This window comes from Elgaria multicarinata, chromosome 1 (genome assembly GCF_023053635.1).
Source record: "Elgaria multicarinata webbii isolate HBS135686 ecotype San Diego chromosome 1, rElgMul1.1.pri, whole genome shotgun sequence".
NCBI classification, from domain to species: domain Eukaryota; kingdom Metazoa; phylum Chordata; class Lepidosauria; order Squamata; family Anguidae; genus Elgaria; species Elgaria multicarinata.
The window spans coordinates 195,978,831-196,001,890 of record NC_086171.1 but is presented as its reverse complement, the minus strand read 5'-3'; the positions used below and the strand labels follow the sequence as shown (position 1 = coordinate 196,001,890).

Here is a 23,060-nt window from a genome sequence, read left to right as displayed (position 1 = left end):
ACCAAAGCGTTGGACTCTCTGGTTCTTATGCTATGAAGGAGCGAGCAGATGGTATTTCTCACCGTGATATAAGGCCATAATAGAAATAATAGAAGAGAACAGGTCAGTAAATATGAAACCTTCAAAATAGGAAAAATTCTGACGTCGCTTTCCTATAGAAAGCCTTAACTAATGCATTTTTCCATCATTCATGCCAAATCGTGAATACAGACCCTCCCTCCGAAACTATTGCATTTGTTGGGATCAGGATTAGGCCAGAAGCAAGAATGGTGCCAATCTTATCACTATGTTTGCAGCAACAATTTCTCCTCCGTTGTGTCGGGGGCACAAACAGCCTCAGTGCTTGCCTAAGGTGCATTTACACAAGCCGTGCTCATTCCGGATGAGCATAAGCTGTGCTGCAATGCATCACACTGAAATCTGGCAAGGTATTATTGAATGTTGATGCAGTACACTGTTGCACTGTTTTTAATGCAGTAGCTGGCATAGTTCTTCGTGTTTTGGCCACAGTACAGCACAATGTGCTACAGGTCCAAGTCAAGTTGACCCAGGCAGAAAAGGATAATTATGAAAGCAAGCCACTGAATTTATCTGTTTTTTGTGATTCAAGTTCATTTTATTTTAGAGATGTAACCCTCTATCTTAGATGGATACACATTCATTTCACTCCAGACCTGCAAATGTGGGGGTGGGGTGGGGGTGGGAAGCTGCTATGAGGGTAAAAGACAGATACAGCATTTGAAAACCAAGAGGGTTTTTAAACACTATGTTTAGTCCAACCGTAGGTTTATTTTGACGGAATGAACCCACTACTACTACAAAACATAGTGAACGTGCTAGTCTTTTTATGCACACACAAAACAGGCTAAAAGAAAACTTACTTTGTGCCATCTGGCCAGCTGCCTGCTAGTTAACCCCCACCCCTACTTCGCCTATGACACCTATTTTTATCCAAAGCTCTTTGATTCATCCAGAGCTGTTAATTAGTCTGTGGGCTCCATCACACGTAATTCCCCCCCCCCCCCCGCTTTGCCTCCTCCTTTTTTTTTTTTACCTCCGATGCATAAACAGGTCAAGCTTATGGTCCCTTTCACCCGAATACACTGCTCTTTCGCTTGTTTACTCTTCCACTCCAGCCCACCCCTTCTCTTTCACTAAGTGCTTAAAAGACCCCAACAACAAATTAACCCTCAGTTTGCATCTTTGATGTGAACTCCTCCGTCCAACTATGCCCTGCTTGTGGAATTCTCTCCCCAAGGAGGCTTGCTTGGCACCTACTTTCTTGACCCGTTCACATGTCACAATAAGCCACCCTGAAAATAAGCCACAGTGGGTTGATTGTTCGCTTGCTAACCCACGTTACGCTCAATAGATCATTGGGCTTTCTGCAGCTTGCCATGGTTTGTTTCCTCCTTAGTCCTCCAGCCTGCTCACTGCAGTCCTTCCTGGCACAACCCTTCTTGTATAATTGGCCCTACTGAGGGAAACGTTTCTGGTTTTCTGCCCTGCGGTGATCGCTAGCCCTTTTCAGCATATTTCCCCCCCCCCCATTTGCAACCTTAATTTTCAGTGCTTCAGATGTACACAAATGCATTTGGGCTTTTTAAATGATTAATTTTTCTGTTGCTTGCAAGTGTGCAATTGCACATATTTGCTTGTCTGCTAAAAAAAAATCAATATCCGATCTGTACTTGTTGAAATCCCACTTGTCAATTTCACTGCATTATGATTTGAACTAACACTTATCAGTCTCTCCCCCTGCCCCTGCTTCAGTGCTTCCTTGAGTCCAAACTCTGAAAGTGGCAGTTAAACAAGACAAAGCTATTGGGACGGGCGGGTGTAATTGCTGCAGGAGTATGGGTGTGTATACATACTGTGAAAATGGGTTGTTTTTTTTAATTTTCATTTTCTGTTGTTCACAAGTACACGTTGAGTACATTCCCGAATACTATATTGGTGGAGAGGCAGACATACCTGATGAGGAAGGAGAGGAGCTGGAGGCAACACTAGCAAGATTGCAAGGAGGAGCCAGGCTTTTTGATACTCTTGCCAGGCAGCTCTGTAGCTTGTCTCAAGAAGCCACTGATAAGCCATGCTGCCAGGTTCACATGTTGCAACAAGCAATCCTGAGAACAAGCCACCCTCAACAGCCTAACAACAAGCCATGTTTTCTCAGGGTGGCTTGTGCATGGTTAACAAACTGCGCTGAATCATCCGCATCAGGTTTGGATGTCACATTAAGCCACGTTGACACAAACGAGGTTCACAATCCATCATGGCTTATCGTGACATGCAAAACCAGTCAGTGCTAGGCAAATACTTCCCCTCCCTCCTTGCAGGCTTTTTCAGTTTTATTTCTTAGAATATTTTAACTGCTGCTTTATTGCTGATTTTATTATGATTGATTTGTTTGGGTTTGGGTTGATTTTATTGCATCCATTTTATTGTAAACTTTAATGTGAGCCATTTGCTGAATGTTGGAAGACATAAACAAACAAACAAATTGAATTGGATTCTGCCCCGTGTGTGTGTGTGTGTGTGTGTGTGTGTGTCAACAGCAAGACTGCTTGCAATCTGCAAGCTATAAGTTGCCCTGCCTTTTTCTTTTCTAAGCTTTCCCCTTCCCTCAGTCTTTCACTGAAATTATGCCCTTACTTTTAAAGGGCTGATTCGAATTTAGCCAAGTGCAGTTCTGGCTCTTGCCAAGAGCAAGCAGACTACATGTCCAGCTAGACCCTGCTACATTCCAGAATCTGTGATTCAGGCATTTGAATTTGTCATCAGTTTGAAATTGAAACCAGAGGAGCAAGAGAGGGGCTCTTGGAACTTGTAAATCAGCCTTCAGTGGGGTGTCTTGTTCTGGGCCTTTTGACTGAGTGGAAAGAAAATCCCCCAGCAGGGTCCTTTGGCAAAGCCTGCCAATGCCTTCTGAGCAGTGACAAGATGCTGGAATGTGCATGGCAAGAGTGCAACTCTAGGGAAGTCTGGAGCCATGCTCAATTTTGCGCCAAATGGCTCCTCTTGTGGATGCACAAACCATGCCATGAGTTAAGGAGAAAGGGCATTGCTCGGAGCACATGCTTACATGCATCAAGGCCCCAGGCCGAGAACCCAGAGTACAGGTTAAGTATGGGGTTGTTGACTCATGGGTTTGTCATTACATGTGAACCCTGCACTATGCTTAAATTATGGATTGTTAAGCAAGAACAACCTAGAGTTCACAACCCAACTACAAACCATGGAGTCTCTTCCTGGATTGTTCATTGTTAACAATCTATAGTTAACTACAGTGCACAGTTTAGACATAACCTAACCCACAATTCAGCAGCGTGCATCAAGGCCCCAGTTTCCATTCCTGGCATCCCAGGTAGGGTTGGAAAAGACCCCTGTCTGGCAAACCCTGGAAAGCTGCTTCTAGTCAGGCCAGATAATACTGATCTAGGTAGATCAATGCTAGGTAGATCAAACTCAGTATAAAGCATAGGAGTGTAGGAATTTGCCTTGTACTGAGTCAAACCACTGCTCCATCTAGCCCATTATTGTTGAGACTGACTGGCAGCAATGGCTCTCCAAGTATTCAGGAAGGATATCAGCTCTACCCAGAGATGTTGGTAATTGAACCTGGACCTTCTGCAAGCAAAGCAGGTACTCTGCCACTGAACTATGGCCCAGGTTTCTTTGGTCCTTTAAAGCAGGGAATAAGACAATAGCCTGGATCTCACATAATGACAACCCAGAGTCTGAGTAGAGTGTGGCCTTCTTCAAATGTAATAACAACCCAGAGTATGAGTCAAATATGGATTGCTATTGAATCATGGGTTGCTGCTGAATTGTGGGTTAGGTTATGTCTGAACTTTGCACTGTAGTTTAACTATAGGTTGTTAACAATGAACAACCCAGGAAGAGACCCCATGGTTTGTAGTTGGGTTGTGAACTCTAGGCTGTTCTTGCTTAACAATCTATAATTTCATAGTGCAGGGTTCATATGTAATGACAAACCCATGATTCAACAACCCCATACTTATCCTGTACTCTAGGTTCTCATTACATGTGAACCAGATCTGTGGGATGAATATGGGTTGTCAATGGCTCATGAGTTGTCATTATGTGTAAAGCCTGTACTGTGGCTTCACTGTGAGTTCTTAACCAACAATCACGAACAACCCAGGAAGAGTTTTTCTGGTTTGTTGTTGGATTATGAACTCTGGGTTGTTCATGGTTAACAACCCATAGTTAAACCATAGCACAGGATTCACACATAATGACAACCCCACAATTCAACAACAACCCACAATTCATGATAACCCATACCCAATCCGTATTCTTGATTGTCGTTTTGTGTGAACCAGGGCAGTATACTATTTCCATGTGGTATAAATTTGTGTGTGTGTGTGTGTGTTGAATTGAAACATATATTGTTGGGAATAGCTTCAGCCCTATAGAACTAGTTCTGCAACTATTTCTTTCCTCCTACCTTGACTTTTCACATTTGTTATGGGGAGGAAGTTGAAGTCTGCCGTCCACTGCCTTACAAATAAAAGGGGTCTCCAGTGTAGCTCTTCCCTTGGTTAGAATAACTACCCAGAAAGTATATGAGCTGTCCACTCCAGTTTTGATCTTAGGTAGGCCTTCATCTCTCCAAAGACTACACCCCCAAGATTGTAGGAGAAGCAAGTTGATTTATTTTCCACATGTGACTGGAGGCTTCCAGAGGGCTAGCTCTGTTAGGTCTCCACTGGAGGCTGGAAGGCCACTATTCACTGGAGACTATTTCACTGCTTGCTACTTGTGGAAGTTCAGCTCTGGCCTAGAAGCAATGTTTCATAAGAACCTTCAGAACAACTTTATAAATTACCTTGTTGACTGATGATGTTGTTTATTTATACCCATATTCAGCTGAGTCCCATACGTACACCAGCAAGCACAGGGCTTCCTCCTTCCCTTCAATGGCACCAGCAGCTGCACACATCCTAGCAGCCTTTCCATGACTTTAGTGAGTGTGGGTAGCCTCTTCGCTTGGCAACGTCTTGCGCACACCCAAGCTTCTGCAGATTTTTGGGCTGGAACCCCATATTACAGTGACCAAGCCAAATATGTGCGCAAACCACTCGTGCATATGAGCCCATGGCAAACCCTGCCAAAGACATTTCGGAATATTGACTTTACTGTACAAATTTCCCTACAGCCAAGGAGGCACGTTAAAGAATTTAGAAGGCTTGAATCCATACATTGTAGAATGCACACAGCTCTGGTTATATATAACTTGCTAGCTGGGCTGCAGCTTGGTTTGGTGTGTGATGGCTGATGCAGTAATTGAATTTGGTGGGTGAGGCATAGACTACGAGTCCGAGGTGTTTTTTGTGTGTGCCCCCCCTCTTTTTTATTTTTTTTAAATGTATGCTTTTGGCTGTGTCATTCCGTTTTTGTTGTGCATTTTCTATTATTTGTTCTGTTCTCTTTCTCTCTGCAGTGATGGCGCCACCCTTCCCAGGCTGAAAACTTGGACAAGCTACCTAACATGTCCAGTCACTGGGCTAGCCACTAGATCGATGCCAAGGAAGCTATCTGTTTGGCAAGGTGTGTGTGTGTGTAGACAGGTAGATGAGAGAGCAGGAGACTCTCAGTCCTCTGTAGCCACTGAGCATGCGCATTCCTCGTTGGGCTGTTTTTGGAGGGTTGCCTCCTTAGATTTTTAAAAATAATAATTTCCTCCTCCCGCCTTTCTATAAACCTTGGGTTTTCTCCAAGTCTGCTAATACCACACTCTTTTTTGTCATTAACCTCCTTTTGGCTGCATAGCTCTCATAACTCAGCATCTGAGTGTCCCCCGTCTCTCTGAGACTTTCTACATGAGACATTTATTGTGCGCTTGTCATTCCTCACTCACAGTAGTTTATGGGTGCTTTACATGATGTCACCCTCCAGGCCCTCTTTCGTGCTTTGTAACCATGATTGCAGGGTGTGTTTTTTCCTAGCGAGGAAAGTCTGGTATTTTTGTTAATGACAGCATGAAATCCTGGAGCATTTGTGCAATTCTGCTACATCACATCACCATGTAGAGGTAATAGAACATATAGAAAAGCAGAGAAAAAAAAACCCCAGAAAGAAAAAAAACATGGGTAGAAGAGCGGATCTTAATCACACAAAGAATCTGGAAGCAGAAGCCTTGGTAAAATGTCGGGTTTTATTTATTTATTTATATTTATTTATTACATTTATATACTGCCCCACAGCCGAAGCTCTCTGGGCGGTTCACAACAGTTAAAAATGGTAAACATTAAAAAGTATACAAAATTTAAAAACCATCAAAAATATAAAAACAACAGTATAAGAACAACAGTTAAAAGCCTCATGTAGAAAAGCCCCCCTCTAAATAAATAAATAATCTAGAGTGCACACATATAATAAATGTGTATGCATTGCTACAACAGGCTAACATACTGTACTGCCCCCCCCCCAGCACACATTAGTTTATTACCTAAAAAACAACAAAGAGTCTTGAGGCATCATCTTAAAGACAAACACATTTGTTCTAGCATAAGCTTTTGTGGGCTATTGTATGCTTCATCAGATGCACAGAGGATTATAGAGTTGTAGGTTTTTTTGTATGGTATGTACGTGTGCGTGTGAGCATGTATTGCAGTGGTGGTGGGGAGTATTATATACAGTGAGGGACTTCGAAGGAAATTAAATACAGAAAGTACAGATGGTGACAATTACCTCTGGCGATACGATTAAACCTGTTGATGACTTCTAACTCAGCAGAAGATGCCATATTCTTTCAGCAATGCCTTTCTGCAATCTCTGTGGAAAGGAATAAATAGTCACAGGATCTGGCATCAGAAATGGCACTATTTAGAAACCCATGGGGAACACTCCAGCCTCCCAGGACAATCTGTCACTGGCCTTAACGTGGCTATTGTAGAGCAAAGGAACTTCAAAGGAAGATCACAGTGAGAGACCACTGAATTAGAATTAAGGATGTCATGAGTGCCCAGTTTGGTCAGGGAGTCCGATGGACGTCCCCGTGCCCAGCTGCCTGTCACCATCTGAACTTTTGGCATTGAATTTCCTTCTAACCTCACTTTACAATTCTTTCCCTGCCCCTCCCCTGCTACCAAGTAGACTTTATGAAAAAGCTGAAACTCTCCATAATACTCCATGCATCTGAAGAAGCGGACTACAGATCGCTGAGAAGTTATGCCATCATACATTTGTTCATCATTAAGGTGCCACAAGACACGTTGTTGTTGTTTTTACTGTTTTCTTATGTCATATATCTCCTGGCCACCCTAGTATTCAGTTCTAGAGCTGTAAAATATAATAACCTTTACATTACAACTAAACAATACGAGGGTGTACGAAGTCACCTTTCTAGATGGCAAAAATAAGATTTTTTTCCAGCACATACCAATCAAGTATAAGCAGTGCACTCACTGTCCTGTCAGAACACAACGGAGGGGGTGTTGTTAGACAGGGAGAGGATAAACTTTCTGTGGGTTTTCTACTTAAAATACAGTAATGAGTCAGATGTGTTCCAGCACTGAAGAGGGAATTAAATAATGAGGATTAATAAAATGACAGGGCATTACCACAGGTGAGTTGGGCAAGATTCCTGTTGTTTTCCAAGTTTATTTATTTATTTATTTTACTTCTGAACAAGAGTTCTCCCATGCTAGGGGTCCATAGTGGCAAATACTCATGCTTCTAAAGAAGTCCTTCGCAAATGTTATAAAACAGGAGTGTGTCTCTTGTCCTCAGTGATGGCACAGGCACTAGCCAGAAGGTGCTAGTGACTGACTCAAATGACCCCAAACTGCAATTAATCTGTTGCTAGTGTGTGTGTGTGTGTGTGAAATAAATGGCATTTCCCCAGTGACCAAAATACATTATCACTGCTGAGCAAAATATAATTTCCTCACCACTGAAGCAATCTGGGAAAATACATCCAGATTTCTTACAACCAATGAGTAACAGCTGCACTTTTATTGTATGATAAAACAATCCTCTAGATAACATATGGGTGAAGATGAATCTAATGTGCCTTTCTATAATTGTGTTTACAGGTGGTCTGTAGCCATAGGGATATGGATTCCTGGGAATTTTACTACTTATATTTTTGAACAAGAGCTTTCTGGGCTTTATGATTTGAAGGTAAAACTTTAAGACTGAGAAAGAGAGATGCAAAACGGTTAGAAATGGTGCGTATGCTTGGTGTGTGTGTTTGTGCAACAAGTACAGCATTCAGTTTATAAATTTATAGATCTAAAAAATTAAAATATAGATTATACACACACACACACACACAGATTTTAAAATCTGAAATGTTTCAGTATAAAACAGCAGCTGTAGCGCTGGTGTTTTATACCAAAGCGTTTCACATTTTAATATATACTAGCTGTACCTGGCATAACATATGCCATTGTAGCATATCTTAAAGTTTATTAATTAAATATCATCGGGGGGCACGGGCTGCTTGGAGGCCGCCGATACAGCGCTGTCTGGCAGACCCGGGGGGCAGAGAGGTCGGGGGGAGGGGGAGCAGGTGTCCCCCTCTCCCCGGGGTTCCTGTCAGCCTTGGGCCGCCCACCCAGCTCGCATGAGATTAGGCCAGGGCCTGGGCTCGCAGCAGGCGAGCGGCCTCCCACCCGGCCACCAAAAGTCCTGGCCGTGCCTCGCTCATGTTCTGGACCGTGGCGCTGCCCCCTTTGTGTGTGTGTGGGGGAGCGAAGAGGCAGAAAGGTGGGGGTAGGATTACCTTGGAAAGTCCGGAGGAGTCGGGTGAGGGGCTTAGCAACCTGTATAAGCTGACCTTACACGTTGTTACTGTTGCTTAGCAACTTGTATCAGCTGAAGCCTTTACGGAAACATACCTAAGCGTGTATTAAATCTGTACATTTAAAATGTTTAAATCTATAGCTTTATAAACTGGATGCATTACTGATGGTCATTTGTTTTGTTTTGGAGTGCTGTGTCATGCACATTGCATCACCTACGTATCAGTTGAAACACAAATAATTGGACATGTGTGAGCTTTCAAACTCCTCCTATTTCTCCCGCAATTAGAACGCTATGCTTTGGTGTGTGGCGCTTGACCACATTACAAACACTCTATCCCCAGATTAATGATTATATTTTGAAAAAATACTGCCACAGCGGTACCTTGTACACAAAAGGAGCTCTAAGCATATATTCCACCCCAAGTCAGGGATTTCCTGCATCACATCTCTTTTGACCACATGCCTTTTTTTGAAGTGGGGGGGAATTGCTATTAAAAAGAAGCTGATTCTTCTTCGTTTCTCTACCTCTTGCATATACTGACATCCCCACAGATGTTCACAATTTTCAGTGCTGAGGTTTTAAGGAAAAAGACCACTAGTTTTGGCAGCTTTTAAGATTTAAGGAAAGGATTATGGATAGGATTTTCCAGAGTCCTCCGCACTGACCTTGGCACATAGCACTTCGGGGGGTGGGGGGAATCCCATCCTAGCATACTTCAGCTCTTGAGTGAATTTTTTTTATCCAAACAAGAGAAAAATGAAACAATTAAAAAGATACATGTTGCAAAGTTTAGAAACTGGTTCCTTCCCCACTAAGGGAAGCAATAGTTACGAATGACCCAATTCTCCAAGCACTGAGAATTTCCAGGGGTGCAGCACCTACCTGGGTTTGGTCCCCTTTGGAATGAGGTCACTAGAGCTTATGCCTTTTGCAATATTTGCATTTATTTACAAGCCTCGTGTGGCGCAGAGCAGTAAAGCAGCAGTTTCTGCAGCTGAAACTCTCCCCACTGCTTGAGTTCGATCCCAGCAGAAGCTGGTTTCAGGCAGCCAGCTCGGGTCGACTCAGCCTTCAATCCTCCCGAGGTCGGTAAAATGAGTACCCAGTTAGCTGGGGGAAAGGTAATAACGGCCGGGGAAGGCAACGGCAAACCACCCCGCTATAAGGCCTGTCAAGAAAACGTCAGCGAAAGCTGGCGTCCCTCCAAGAGTCAGTAATGACTCAGTGCTTGCACGAGAGGTTCCTTTCCTTTCCTTCCTTACAAGTGTACAAGTTGAGCATAAGTGGAGGTTCATAGACTTTAACATTCCAACAGACACTCTGAAGTCCACTACATCTACATTACTTCCTCTTTCTTTACACGGAGAAGAAAGAGGAAGTAAACAATCACCACTTGGCCCATTCAGTGGACGTTTTTATCCCACTGCTTCTCCTGCACACAGCAGGAAATGGCAGCACGTTTCGCTACAGCTGAACAAAGTTGAATTTTCCAGGACTTTTTTTGTAATGGGAAAACAAGCAGAAGGGGCGGGAGACACGTGGGAGGTAGACGGCGTCATCAAATGACCCATGAAAAACCATGAGTGGGAAGCAACAAGTGTGTGATAAAACACTTGTCTGATGACGCTCATTGCCTGAAGCCAACCCACACTGATAGTTCCTCACATAACTCTGGTAAAGGAACCCATATCAATACAAAATGACCCCCACCCCTAGCCACCCCAATTTATCTTTCAGTTACATCTTGTTGTTGTTGTAGAGTCTGTGCATCCTTCAGGGCCAAACTAGATGTAGTGGGCCAGGGGTTATTGTGCCATGCCAGATGCCCATGCCATGTGTTGTCATGAGAACCCAGGCGGCATGGCTTTTTAGGAATGGGCAGCAACCCAACAACAGCCCATTGGTTGTTTGAGAGTTGTTGGCCACTCTGACAAGCCAGCACGCACAAACACACACACACACACACACACACACACACACACACAGCACCACCATTCAAGACACCCCAAGGAGGACTTTTTGTACTAGAATTAAAAAGAAGAAGTATATGTGTGTCTGCAGGGCTCATCTTGGCCTCTAAAGAATAGCTAAGTTACTGCAATTTAATTTTAGCTCCAATAGCATCACTACAGTGCCAACAACCGGGTAATCTTACAGATTAAGGATGCTGATTCTGAATATCATAGTTTTGGAATGTTTATAAAGTGAAGTTTCTTATTAAGATGACATTGCAACTGAGGTCGATGGTCTTTCTAAAGAATGCTTAAGAGCAGAGGTTAAATACAGAGTTTATTTTCCCAGTAGATTTAACACTGCACAGAAAGTTAAGAACTGAAACTTAATTAGCCCTGGTATTAGGTACTTTGATAATAATGGTGACCCAGTTCTGGAGTTTTTGTGCTTGTCTTTTCCATACCATTTTACGAGCTTTAACTCTTACCTCTTTGTTGTGAAGAGGTTATGGGCAAAATCGGTCAGTATGTTCTCTCCCATGCAAACTGCTTTCAAATGTATGGGGACTTATTTATTTATTTTAGAATATTGATATACTATTTCCTATTATATACCCCTGAAGCAGTTTACAGCAATTTATAAAACAATACATCATTATAATAACACAACTACAATTAGACTAGTTACTGATTGGGGAAAGCCAGGGTAAACAAGGAAGTTTTTTTTAAAATAATAATTGAATGCACATGATGGTCAGTGCTTGACATATCGCAGAGGAGAGGTCATTCTAGAGGAAGGGGACCACCGCAGAGAAGGCCCATTGCTGTGTTGTTCTCAGATGAGACTCTACAGGTTGTGGCATGGACAGCAAGGCCTCCCCTGAGGATCGTCGTGGTCTAATGTGTCTATGTAAGAGGAGACTTATCATTCTGTTCCTAAGTCGTTTCCGGCTTTATATGTCAATAATAATACCTTAAGAAGAGCCATGCTGGATCAGATCAAGGGTCCATCTAGTCCAGCACTCTGTTCACACACTGGTCAACCAGCTGTTGACCCACAAGCAGGACACAGTGCAACAGCACCTTCCCACCCAAGTTCCCAGCAACTGCTGTAGATGGGCTTACAGTCTCTGATACTGTACTAGTAACCATTGATAGCCTTCTCCTCCATGGATTTGTCTAATCCCCTTTCAAAGCCATCCAAATTGGGGACCGTCACTACCTTGAACCTGGCTTGGTAGCAAACTGGCAGTCGGTGTAGGCCTTTCAGCACAGGTGTTACATACATATAGGCCTCAGCAGCCTTGCTGAAGCATTCTGCACTGGCTGCATCTTCCGAACCAGCCTCAAGGGCAGCTCCAGGTAAAGAGCGTATTAAAGATTTAGTAAGGTACAAGATTAATATGAACACTTCAATTAATGAGTAGGTGGATCTTTAAAGAGAGAAATAGAAATAGAGAGATTAAGAGGAAGGCTCGCTGCTCCCCTGAGGCAAGGCCTGCTGCTACAGATGGCTGCAATCCAGGGATGAGTTACCAGCACTTAGGCCCCAATGAAATCAGTGAATGTGCTGCCTCTAGATGGAGGATGAAGGCTATCCTCTGCTCTGGACAAAGTAGTTCCTGTTCTTCCCAGGTCAGGCCTGGACATCTGGCAACCCTAGCACCTTTGGGGAATGTGTTAATATTTTTTTTCTGCACAGAGGTAGTTTACCGAACTTAAGTAAATATTATTTGAACCCATAACTAAAAGAAAAAAAATCACCTAAAAATGAGAGCCGAGACAAGTGCGTCATCTTTTCCCTTATAAACACTTTTGAATGCATTGAGCCCAGAAATAACCAATTAAATTACGAGTGTTGTGGAAAAGTAGGCATAAACATATACAGCAGCTAGAGGGGAAGTTATATGTTGTTATTATTATTATTGTGTCGTCTCACATGGCTCTTACAGGGCCCTACTTTGAGAGGCTAAAGTTGCAAATTTCAGCCCAGAGGGAAAAGAATGGAAGATTATACATTATTTCAGTTACATGTTTTTAGGGTGGGGATGTATCTGAGGCGTTTGACCCAAGCCCCAAAATAGGTTCAGCACCTTGGATAGCTCCTTTACAGTCCCGATTGGTTTTGACTGAAACCCGGAGTGGATTTATCGCTCTACCGACGTTGGAGCCACCAGCCTCCTCTGGAACCTGAGATCTTCTGCATGTGAAGCATGTACTCTTTCCCACATAAACTGTGGGTAGAAATTGAATGTGTTGGCTTGCTATGTATGGTCCATTGCTCTGAAAGTTCTACTTGTCCATTCTGACTTTGGGTTCCCTAAGAGCTCCAGCAAATTTGCTCCATTGATTGTTTTCATGCTCTACTTATAAAATCTTATCCACTGTTCTCTCCAAAATTTCTAGATTCCCCCTCCATTCAGTTACACCATTTTTATTGTAAAACCCCTCATTTGTTTCACAATTCCTTCTATGAAACATTCTTTTGTCAGAGCTGTATTCATTGTTTTACTCATATTATTGTTAAGTTGTGTGTTTCTTCCTTTAATATTCACTCTCTTGTTGCCTACGGTGGTAACAGCAGCAGAGCTGTTTTTCGTGGGTGCGTCTGGTGGCCACCATGTTATTTACCCACAATGCCTTGGTTGTTGCATTGTTCTGGGAGACTGTGGGGGGAAATGGTGGCCAGCAGTTGGGATCTTCATTTGTTGTGCCACCTGTTACTTACTTCTACAGTGCCCTGGAATTATACAATGTCCGGGGCATTGTGGATAAAATAACAGGTCAACTTCCAGGAATACCTGCCAAAGATAGGTTTGCTGTCACCATTGAAATGAAGTAAGCCTGCCCTGCTCCCTCCTCTAAATGAGCATGAATGGGAGTTCTAAATGTTTCTCTGTGCATAAATTCTGGTACAAATGAAAATTGAACTGAATATCCACTGTTCAGTCCAGGTTTTCATTTGTTCTGAAATGACTGCACGCCCCTAGTGGAGGGCAATGATTAAATACTTTGAGAACTGAGTTCAACCTGCCCAGGCCAAGTGAACTTTGCAGATGGATTTCAGCATCGCATCGTTGGAGGTCTTCTTCTGATCTCCTCCTTGGGAGGGAGAAATGCAGTTGAACGGAGGCCAGATTCTTATTTAATTAGGAGCAGTTGTAATATGTTTCTGCATTTCTTTGGGGAAGGGCAATTCGATCCTCCCAAACAGGCCTGAATTAGAGCATCGTGGTCACGCTCACAGGTTCCACAACGGCACACGGACACGCGCATGCCAAAAGTAGCCCCAGCTGGGATCCTCAGAACTGTATAGGTACAGCTCCAATTTCCCACTCTCTGTACAAGCATAAATTTTCTACTTTGGCAGTGGAAGCCCAGGGAACAGGGTAAGGGAAAGAATGGCAGAGAAGCCTACAAATAGGTCGGGTCCTTTTTCTTGTTAAAAGTGTATTGCAACGGTGTTGAAGCTGACGCTGGAGCAGAAATGTTCATTACTTCCATTATTATTATTATTAGCTAGGGATATATGGATTTGGTAAAGTCCTTTCTGTTTGCATTTCACAGATTGTCAGGTGCCTTTCCTTCTGTTGTCTGCTCATTGGCAGAATTGGTGGTTTTCTCCCCCAATTTCCCAAATTTGCACAAATTTGCGTTTGTGCAGATTTGCGCTTGAGAAAATGCAGAAATCCCCCAAATGCTCAAATCCCCCCCCCAAATGCGCATTTTCATTCTTTATCCAATGGGGGCAGGAAATGGAAAAATGGCCTGCAGGCCCGTGGAATCCATGCAACTTGGGGAAAAACTGGGTTGGATTCATAGAAATCCAAACTCATTTGATTCCGTTGCTGATTTTTCCAGCATCCCTAGCTGCAGGCTATATTCCTTTGGCTTCCTCCGCAAGTGCCTTATGTCAAAGTTTAGCGATACACATATGGTCAGGTGGATTTGCTGTTCTGCCCCTGTCCTGCTGCCCACACCGTCTATGGGATACTAGTGCCAGGACACCCATTCCAGCCAGCCTGGAGGACTGATTTGGCAGTGTGTAAAGCTGAAGGCAGACAACATTTTTTACGATTGTCAAAAATAGAGCAGTTATAATTAGGAGCAGTTGTGTCTCATCACTACCCACGGTGTGCACACACATTTATTTTCCCCTCCCCCCACTCTTGCCTGTGGTCTAACAGGCTCTGCAGGTTTTGGAAACAATACAAAACTTGCCAAATCTATTTACCAACCAACCAACTATTGCCTATTTCCATCCTAGTAGAATCCTTGGCCAGTGGACCTCCAATGTGCTCCTTTTGTTTGGTGCTGAAACTTAGGCCTCATCTACACCAAGCAGGATATTGCACTATGAAAATGGTATGAAAGCGGTGTATAAAAAGCAGGAGCCACACTACTGTTTTATAGTGGTATTGATGTGCACTGACAACTGTTGGGGTCCATTGACACATACCATATACTGCTTTCATTCTGCTATATCCTACTTGGTGTGGCTCCTGCCTTTTATATACGACTTTCATAGTGCATGCAATATCCTGCTTGGTGTAGATGAGGTGTCAGACTCAACAGAGCATGGTGTTCCTATGTGGATGTGTGCTGATTTTCTGGGTGCACCAGAAGTGGCCTGAAACAATTCTTTTGAGCATCAGCAAGGGGTACTGCCCCTTATTCCCTTCCTCTACACTCTTACAGAGGCAGGAAACGTACCACAGGAACTTTCTAATGTTTGCATTACTATTGTTATTAACATTTCCAGGCCAGGGAATAAAAGAGAGGCCTCGGGAATTCGTCACTTCTTCATACATCTGGAGTCATGGGGGCAATAACCACAAGGCCAAGCCTTTTATTATTTCTTCTTTTAATTGCTTGTTATGCAAGGGCCGTTTCTTTTATTAAGTGGTTTGTTTACTTCAGCTCTAACAAGCACGATGGAATGATTTTTCATCATATTGCACCAAGCTGTGTTGCAGGCCCCATGGGAATGTCCTGGTAGCTGGGTTGGAGCAGTGGGCCACCAGTTCCATGATCTATTGATCAGGCTGAGCTATGGAGAGCATTACCATTTCCCCCATGACACTGGTGAAGCAACTGAGTGGTGTTGGGGCAGACTGCACATTAAGCACAAATGTGTGTAACAATGCACCAACAGTTTTAAAAATAATGTTTAATGAAAAGCAGCCTCAGGAGGCTGCGAATTTGATCAGAGGTGTGGCAATGTGAAGGGATGCTTAGCCCTTTCTGCTCAAAATTGCTTTCCTCAACCTGCTTTTCTCCCTTCAGAAATATAGGTGGGAGAGGCCATTTTGATTGCAATTTTTTTAAAATGCCAGCGGCTTTGCATGTAACTTGTAGGCTGCACCCAAGAACAGCCAGTTTGTAAACCTATATAATGTGAACAATGGCCAAGATCTCCATAGCTCAACACAGGGCTCCTCTAAACAAGTGATTTATTGCATGCTCATGGTTGGCCACTAATGGATGTTTTCAGGTCGAGTTCATGGTGTCGACAACAACCAGGACGTTTCTTGCTGAATCCTCCAGAAATCCTGGGATAAAAAGAACCATTTTTAAAGTGGTCATAGCTGGGAAACAGCAGGATCTTCCTCCACTAGATGGCACTGCCTGAATAGAACTCAATGGAATTGAATGGAGGGGAAGTATTCAATTCAAACCCTTTGTCACCCCTCTCCTCCCTTGTAATGCAGCCCATAGCAATCTCACCAAACAGTCAAGAAGTACAAAAGCCCTGGGTAAACAATATGATTTCCCTTAATGTAGAGTAGGGTGACCATATGAAAAGGAGGACAGGGCTCCTGTATCTTTAACAGTTGCATAGAAAAGGGAATTTCAGCAGGTGTCATTTGTATATATGGGGAACCTGGTGAAATTCCCTCTTCATCACCACAGTTAAAGCTGCAGGAGCTATACTAGAGTGACCAGATTTAAAAGAGGGCAAGGCACCTGCAGCTTTAGCTGTGGTGATGAAGAGGCAGGTTCTTCATATGTACAAATGACACCTGCTGAAATTCCCTTTTCAATACAACTGTTAAAGATACAGGAGCTCTGTCCTCCTTTTCATATGGTCACCCTATAAATCACTTTCTGTTGAGAGCTAGGAGTTGTTGGATGATTGTTGAATAAAAACAGCAATAAGGAACTGCAAAGTATATAAACCCCACCACCTGGAAATTTGCAGAAAGTTCCAAAAGGATTAGACACTTGTTTTTTTTTTTATTTTGTTTTCTTATAATGCATAGTACTTATGCACATCCCTGAATCCAAAGAGATCCCCTCTTCCTTGGCTTTAAAATAATTTATCTGTTTCCCCCAAAATTCGGTTCTCTTCTGGATAGGCCTCCCTGCACCGGCAATTGAGAAAATAAAGCCATGCACCCAACAGCAAAACTATGCAGTTAAGCTCATGTATAGTTTGTCCCCAATCGTGGTAGTGGTGTGGGTTGAGTGTCTCTTTGTGTATATGTGTATTTGGTGTGTGTGTGGAGGGGGGAGAGTTTGGTAGTCCTTCACACCCTTTGTCCCACAAATTTGTTCCTATTCCCTGCTTTATATTTGATCAGCAGCAACTCGTGTTCTAAGCCCAAATCTTATTCTGGTGTTGAAAAATCTCCATTCTTTTATTTGTAAGTGTAGCCTGGTGGCATCATGTGTTTTAGCACAGTGCGCAAAGCCAACTCTTCAATGATGGAGCATGCTGGTGCATCTCAAAAGCAACAGTCTTCCGGTCATGGAGATGTATGATACAGAGGAGCCCAAAATTTATTTTGGGGTCATTCAGGCTGCTTCAGTAGCTCTTAGCAATTGTATGTATGTTCTTTGAAAGCGTCAGTTTGAAGGCAACAATGGGAGGGGAGCTGCCATCCCGATTTAAATAGCAGACAATGATTTGTACTGTAATAAGGGGTGGGGTGGGGAAGGATTAAATCCCTTTATCCCTTTGCCAGAATCCTAATCTGGATTGAACTCCTGTACCAGCTAATTACTCCTATATCGCGCAATTGCTAATTGCATGAATGGAGTCACATCTACTTTGGCATAGGAAGGAAGATATTAGGTGGCCGTGTGTCATCCTATACTAGAAGGGCTGTCAGAGGACTGTTCTCTATTTAAAGGTGTCCTCTCTTTGCACTTAAGAAGGCTATCCAGTCCAAGTCCAGTTGAAGGATAAGGTACCATAAGATCAGGGGCCTTGAAGTTGGCCATCAACAGTTATAACCTGGGCAGTAGATTGAGCAGGCACATAGGTCACCTGGTCATAGTCTTCACCACTATGGTGGGATGTATAGTATATGTAAACTATAATAATTATTTCTACATTTTCCTTTATACAAACAAATTAAGATATGCAACTGTTATGCAAATAGGTGTCTTCTCTTGTCCTCTTTTTTTGGCAATGGATAAGTGGTCACCCTGGGAGGCTTATGCATGAATGAGTGGCAGGATATGGCTTCTCCTTCTTTCTTTTTCAAGACAAACTTTAGATCTGGTGTTTACATTAGTGCTGCTTGGTTGCGTGTGTGCGTGTGAGGATTTTTCATTGCCTTCCATTCGCTGTTGATACTGAATTTATCTCTCTCTTGCATTTTATGAGATAGTAGCCCTGTGGTCTAAATTCTGTGCACACTCAGCAGTGGAAAAGCAAATTCCCCCAAGGAACAAAAGGGCCTGAGTGATGATAGGAAACAGAAAAAGAAGCCAAATGAAACTGAGTGACTTAGGGGAAGTCAACATGACCTGAGTTATTAATGAGAGACAATGTTATGCTTTTGGAGCAAAATGCTGCCAGTGACCAAGTTCTTGATCCTGGTGTGGTAAAGGTATGTATCGGACAACGTCTGGAAAAATAAACAAGAGTCCTGTGTAATTTTAGTGGCAGTCTGTACAAGCCTGTTTGTGTGGATCCAGTTACAGAATTATGCAAAGCACTGCCAGGATGATGGGGGCAGGGGCAGTGTGGGGTGGATGAATGGTCTGACTTCATCTCTTTCTTCCCTTGACAGCTAGACCATTGATTGAAAACTGTAAGAGAGGCAGGCACTCCTGTTTAGCTAGGGATGCTAGCTTGTAGCAGCTGAATATTTGCCAAGAAATTAGACTAGTTCCAAGACTGGTGTGTGTATGTGTATGCTTATATGCATGCATAAGTGGGTGGCTGTTTTGGTGGTAGTATTAGCTGCTTAGTGTTGTGTTGTGTTACAAGCAAATGTGTTACATAAAACCGTAGCTTGTTGTGTCGTTCGGAGAACACGGGAAGCTGCAGTTGTGTCTTGAGAATTCAAAATGGCTGCCTGCCCGTGTCGCAGGCCACCATGGCTTAAATAAGCCACGGTGGGCTGTTTGATGTCCGAACGGGCCCTCTGCCTGTGTGCCTTGCTCAGTCGGCTGTCTAGGTGCTGTAGATGGGCAACTTTAAGGCCCATCTCTTCCTTGTGATGGTCAAATAAGCCACGGCGAGCCATGGCAATCATGCAAACTTGGTCAGTGTCTTCCACACTGTGGTGAGATGTACTGTATTTCTATTGAAATCATAATAATTAGTTCTAAATTTGTACATATACATACAAATTAGCATATGCAAATTTTATGCAAATCAACTATCCGACATGTTGTCAGGAGGCTTATGTGCACCGCCTTATGCTCCTTGGAGGAAAGGTGGGATAGACATGTAATAAAAAAATAAAATTATTCAGAGGAACAACTTTGAGAGAGAATCTATTTCACCAAATGTTTCTCACTGGTTTCACAAATGTTTAGTGGAATCGCTGTTGCTCACCAACCCTAGTCTAAAGCAGCTTCTTATGCTGATATGTCGCCATTGTATGGGGCATTTGTACACTAAGACCAGGCATTCCTACTGCTGACTGGCAGTGACATAGAAACTCTACACTAGGGATAGACAATGTGGTGCCTTTCAGATGTTGTGGGCTACACCTCTATCACGTCTCCCATTACTCGCCTTTTTTCCCAAGCTGAACATTCCCAGGGAGACCCAGATTTCAATGCCCACTCAGCCACAGAGCTCCATGGGTGACCTTAGGCCTGTCACCATCCATCAACCTCACCTACCCCAGCAGAGTTGTGCATATAAAATGGCAGGAGCAGGCTAAAAATGTAATTTTTAAATTTACTGTTTTACTCTGTACAGCACCATGTACATTGATGGTGCTATATTAATAAATAATAATAATAATAATAATAATAATAATAAATAAATAAATTTGCTCCTTGGCCCATGTCTATAGGCTTAATTAAATTCACACACACAATACCAGAGTTTCCTTGTAATGGGGCAGGGGGGCAGAGTAAGGAACAGTACAATTACAGCTTGCAAAAGAGATTAGCCAACACAGTCACTGATAAATTGGAGGATGTATCAATGGGTTATTTGTTCTGGGGAAAGTCTGTGCTGCAGAAAATGTATTTAGCAGGCAGCTCTCTTCTTATAGGAGAACTCTGGTAAACCTGGAGGGAGTGCAATTGCTGCACGAATCAAAGACTTCCCCCAATCTTTTCACAATACTCCCTGCAGGTCTCTTTTTTAAAAATGATAGTAGAATCATATCATGTCCTCTGTGTAATCAATGGAGACAAGAGGTAGCTTTTCTGTAGGGGGTAACGGCCCTGCTACTTGTTTCCCTTCAAAAACACTCGTCTCTGTCTGCATCAGCTCGGGGAAGGTGGGTGGGGAGGTAAGAGTGCACAGCCTCTAAAGAGCTTAAACAGTCCTCCACTGACAAGGTTTTAATAAAATAAAAGGGATTTTGAGGGAGGGATAATGTTGTTGAGGTTTGCCATTTAAACATATGTCTAGATGAACGTTTACACTCTGGTGAGGTATTGAAAGGGAGCACACAGTCTCCATTCACTGTTTGTTTGTTTTAGTTTTTTTTAAAGCCCTTTCAAAAGTTTGCGGAATGGTGGGTCTGGGTGTGTTTCTCAGTGCCAATGTTACCAAAATATCCAGTAGGAACCTGTAATATTTGTGCAAACACATTCCCTACAGCAATCACAGTGGCCGCAAACGGGGTCTCTCGAAGGTGTGCTTTTCAAGATACAAAATTTTGGATGGGAAATTCAACAACAACAACAACAACAAAAAGCAAAATAATTTTACGTTTTGTTGTATAAGAGCATAAGAAGAGTCATGCTGGATCAAATCAAGTGTCCATCCAGTCCAGCACTCTGTTTACACAATGGCCAACCAGCTGTTGACCAAGGACACACAAGCAGGACATGGTGCAACAGCACCCTCCCACCCATGTTCCCCTGCAACTGGTGTATACAGACTTATTGCTCTGATACTGGAGGTAGCATGTAGCTATCAGGACTAGTAGCTATTCTAAAAGCTATTCCCTCTTGTAAACACAGTGGCCACAAATGGGGTCTCTTGAAGGTGTATTTTTCAAGATAGAAAATTTTGGATGGGAAATTCAACAACTTGAGAGAAATCGTGTGCCACAAAAAGAGAACAACCCCCCCGCCCCAAAGCAAAAGCAAATGATTGGGTAGGGGGCTGGGTAGCTCAGCCACAGAGTGCATGCTCAGTGGGCAGGGATGCTTTGTAGTTCCTGGCATTTTCTGATAAAGTCATCTCAGGTAGCAAGTGCTGGAGAAGGCCCTGCCAGAGACCTAGAAGAAGTCAGAAAAGACAGCTGAGCTGGATGGGCCTTTGGTTTTGATCTGAAGTTTTAAGGCGCAATCCCACGCATGTTTAGACTGGGGAAAAAAGTCAACAACTCCCAGCTTGCCCTGCCTACCATTAGGCAAAGTGAGGTGGTTGCTTCAGGTAGCAGATGCTGGGAGGTGGCAACAACGTGTTGGAGGAGAGAGCGGTCTGTGCCTCGCGGCCTGATCTAGGCCCCCTAAGCTAGCCTGCTGCCTTCAGGTGTGCTGAAAGACATTCTTCCACTGCTATCATTGTAGACAGATTGAATTGCCAGTTGTTGTACATTGACCAGGAAAGCGCGCCATCTTGTCTTTCGCCTCAAGCAACAAAATGTGTTGCGCCAGCCCTGTTCAGGGACACAGGTTCTGGATATATAATCAAGTGTTTTCTCTGCTTCCTGTCTGATCCTTTAAAGCATCTGTTTTTTCTTTTAATTTCTAGAGGCAGCAGACCTGTTAACCAGGAATCATGTCGGTGAAATTGACGTTTGTGTCCCCTGCCGAGGGGGGAAGAATCAACAGGAGCTGCTCCTTTGCCGGATTCAGCAGCGCACACAGCCGAAAGTTAGCGTAAGTGGCACAGTTACAAGCGACGTGTTCCTCTCCAACTTCTGCTCCATCACCTGATCTGTTTCGTGCAATGCCTAGATGAGGCCTTGCAAATCCATGGTCAGATCTCCCATTTGTTTAATTTTTTAAACAGTAGCGGCTAGGAGAGGGATTTAATCCTTTTTGCTGATGTGAATTTCCCCCTCACAAGCTACATTCCCTCTTAGATAGCGAAAACATAAGAGTATACAAACTTCGTACCTAGGCTAAGGCAGGAACTAGGCAGGACAGAAGACCAGGTCCTGCTGTCACAAACAGAAGTCCTCAGTTTCCTCTTCTGTACTTCAAAACATGAGATGTACCATTATTATTCTTAGTGTTTCCCCGCTCCTTCCCCTACTTCATTTGCTGATGCTTGTAGTGGCATGAAACTTGTAGAATAATGACATCACATCATGCCTTCTATGGTGCACAGTAGTTGGAAAGAGGAGGAGACACAAGGCTGCTGTTTTTCGCAGCAGCCACGCGTCTTCTTGTTCTGATGGATGCAATTACAGCATTGCAAGCATCAAAACTGGAATAAATGGTTTGCATGTTTTAGATGCACAACCCCATCCAATGCAGGATTGCTCAGATATTGGTCCAATAGGACATTTACAGGAAAGTATTTGTAGGATTTAGGGTGACCATATGAAAAGGACAGGGCTCCTGTATCTTTAACAGTTGTATTGAAAAGAGAATTTCAGCAGGTGTCATTTGTGTGCATGCGGCACGTGATGAAAATTCTCTCTTCATCACAACAATTAAAGCTGCAGGAGCCCTGCCTAGCATAACCAGATACAAAAGAGGGGATTTTCATCATGTAACGAATGCATGCAAATGACACCTGCCGAAATTCCCTTTTCAATACAACTGTTAAAGATACAGGAGCCCTGTCCTCTTTTTCATATGGTCATCCTATAGGATTGTGGCCTCAGTCTGCTAAGCTTCTGGGATGCAAAACTGCATGTATCAAAGGGGTGGGGAAGCTCTTTTACTCCAAGGGCAGATTTCCTTTTTGGAGATGGTCTCAGGGGCTGCAGTCCAGCA

The 23,060-nt window shown here is 43.3% G+C and overlaps 1 protein-coding gene across 5 annotated transcripts in view; it reads left to right on the top strand.

The window, feature by feature from the left end:
- RIPOR3 (RIPOR family member 3) overlaps positions 1-23,060 on the top strand; it is a 115,728-nt gene that overhangs the window by 29,346 nt on the left and 63,322 nt on the right. For 2 of the 5 annotated variants that reach the window (XM_063146228.1, XM_063146251.1), the window contains 2 exons: positions 5,471-5,577; positions 21,865-21,992. In XM_063146228.1, coding sequence (XP_063002298.1) covers positions 21,892-21,992 — 101 coding nt within the window. In that variant the 5' untranslated portion in view covers positions 5,471-5,577; positions 21,865-21,891. Of the gene's footprint in view, positions 1-5,470; positions 5,578-8,066; positions 8,202-21,864; positions 21,993-23,060 lie in introns of all 5 variants that reach the window. The other 3 variants (XM_063146236.1, XM_063146244.1, XM_063146259.1) reach the window with 3 other exon arrangements.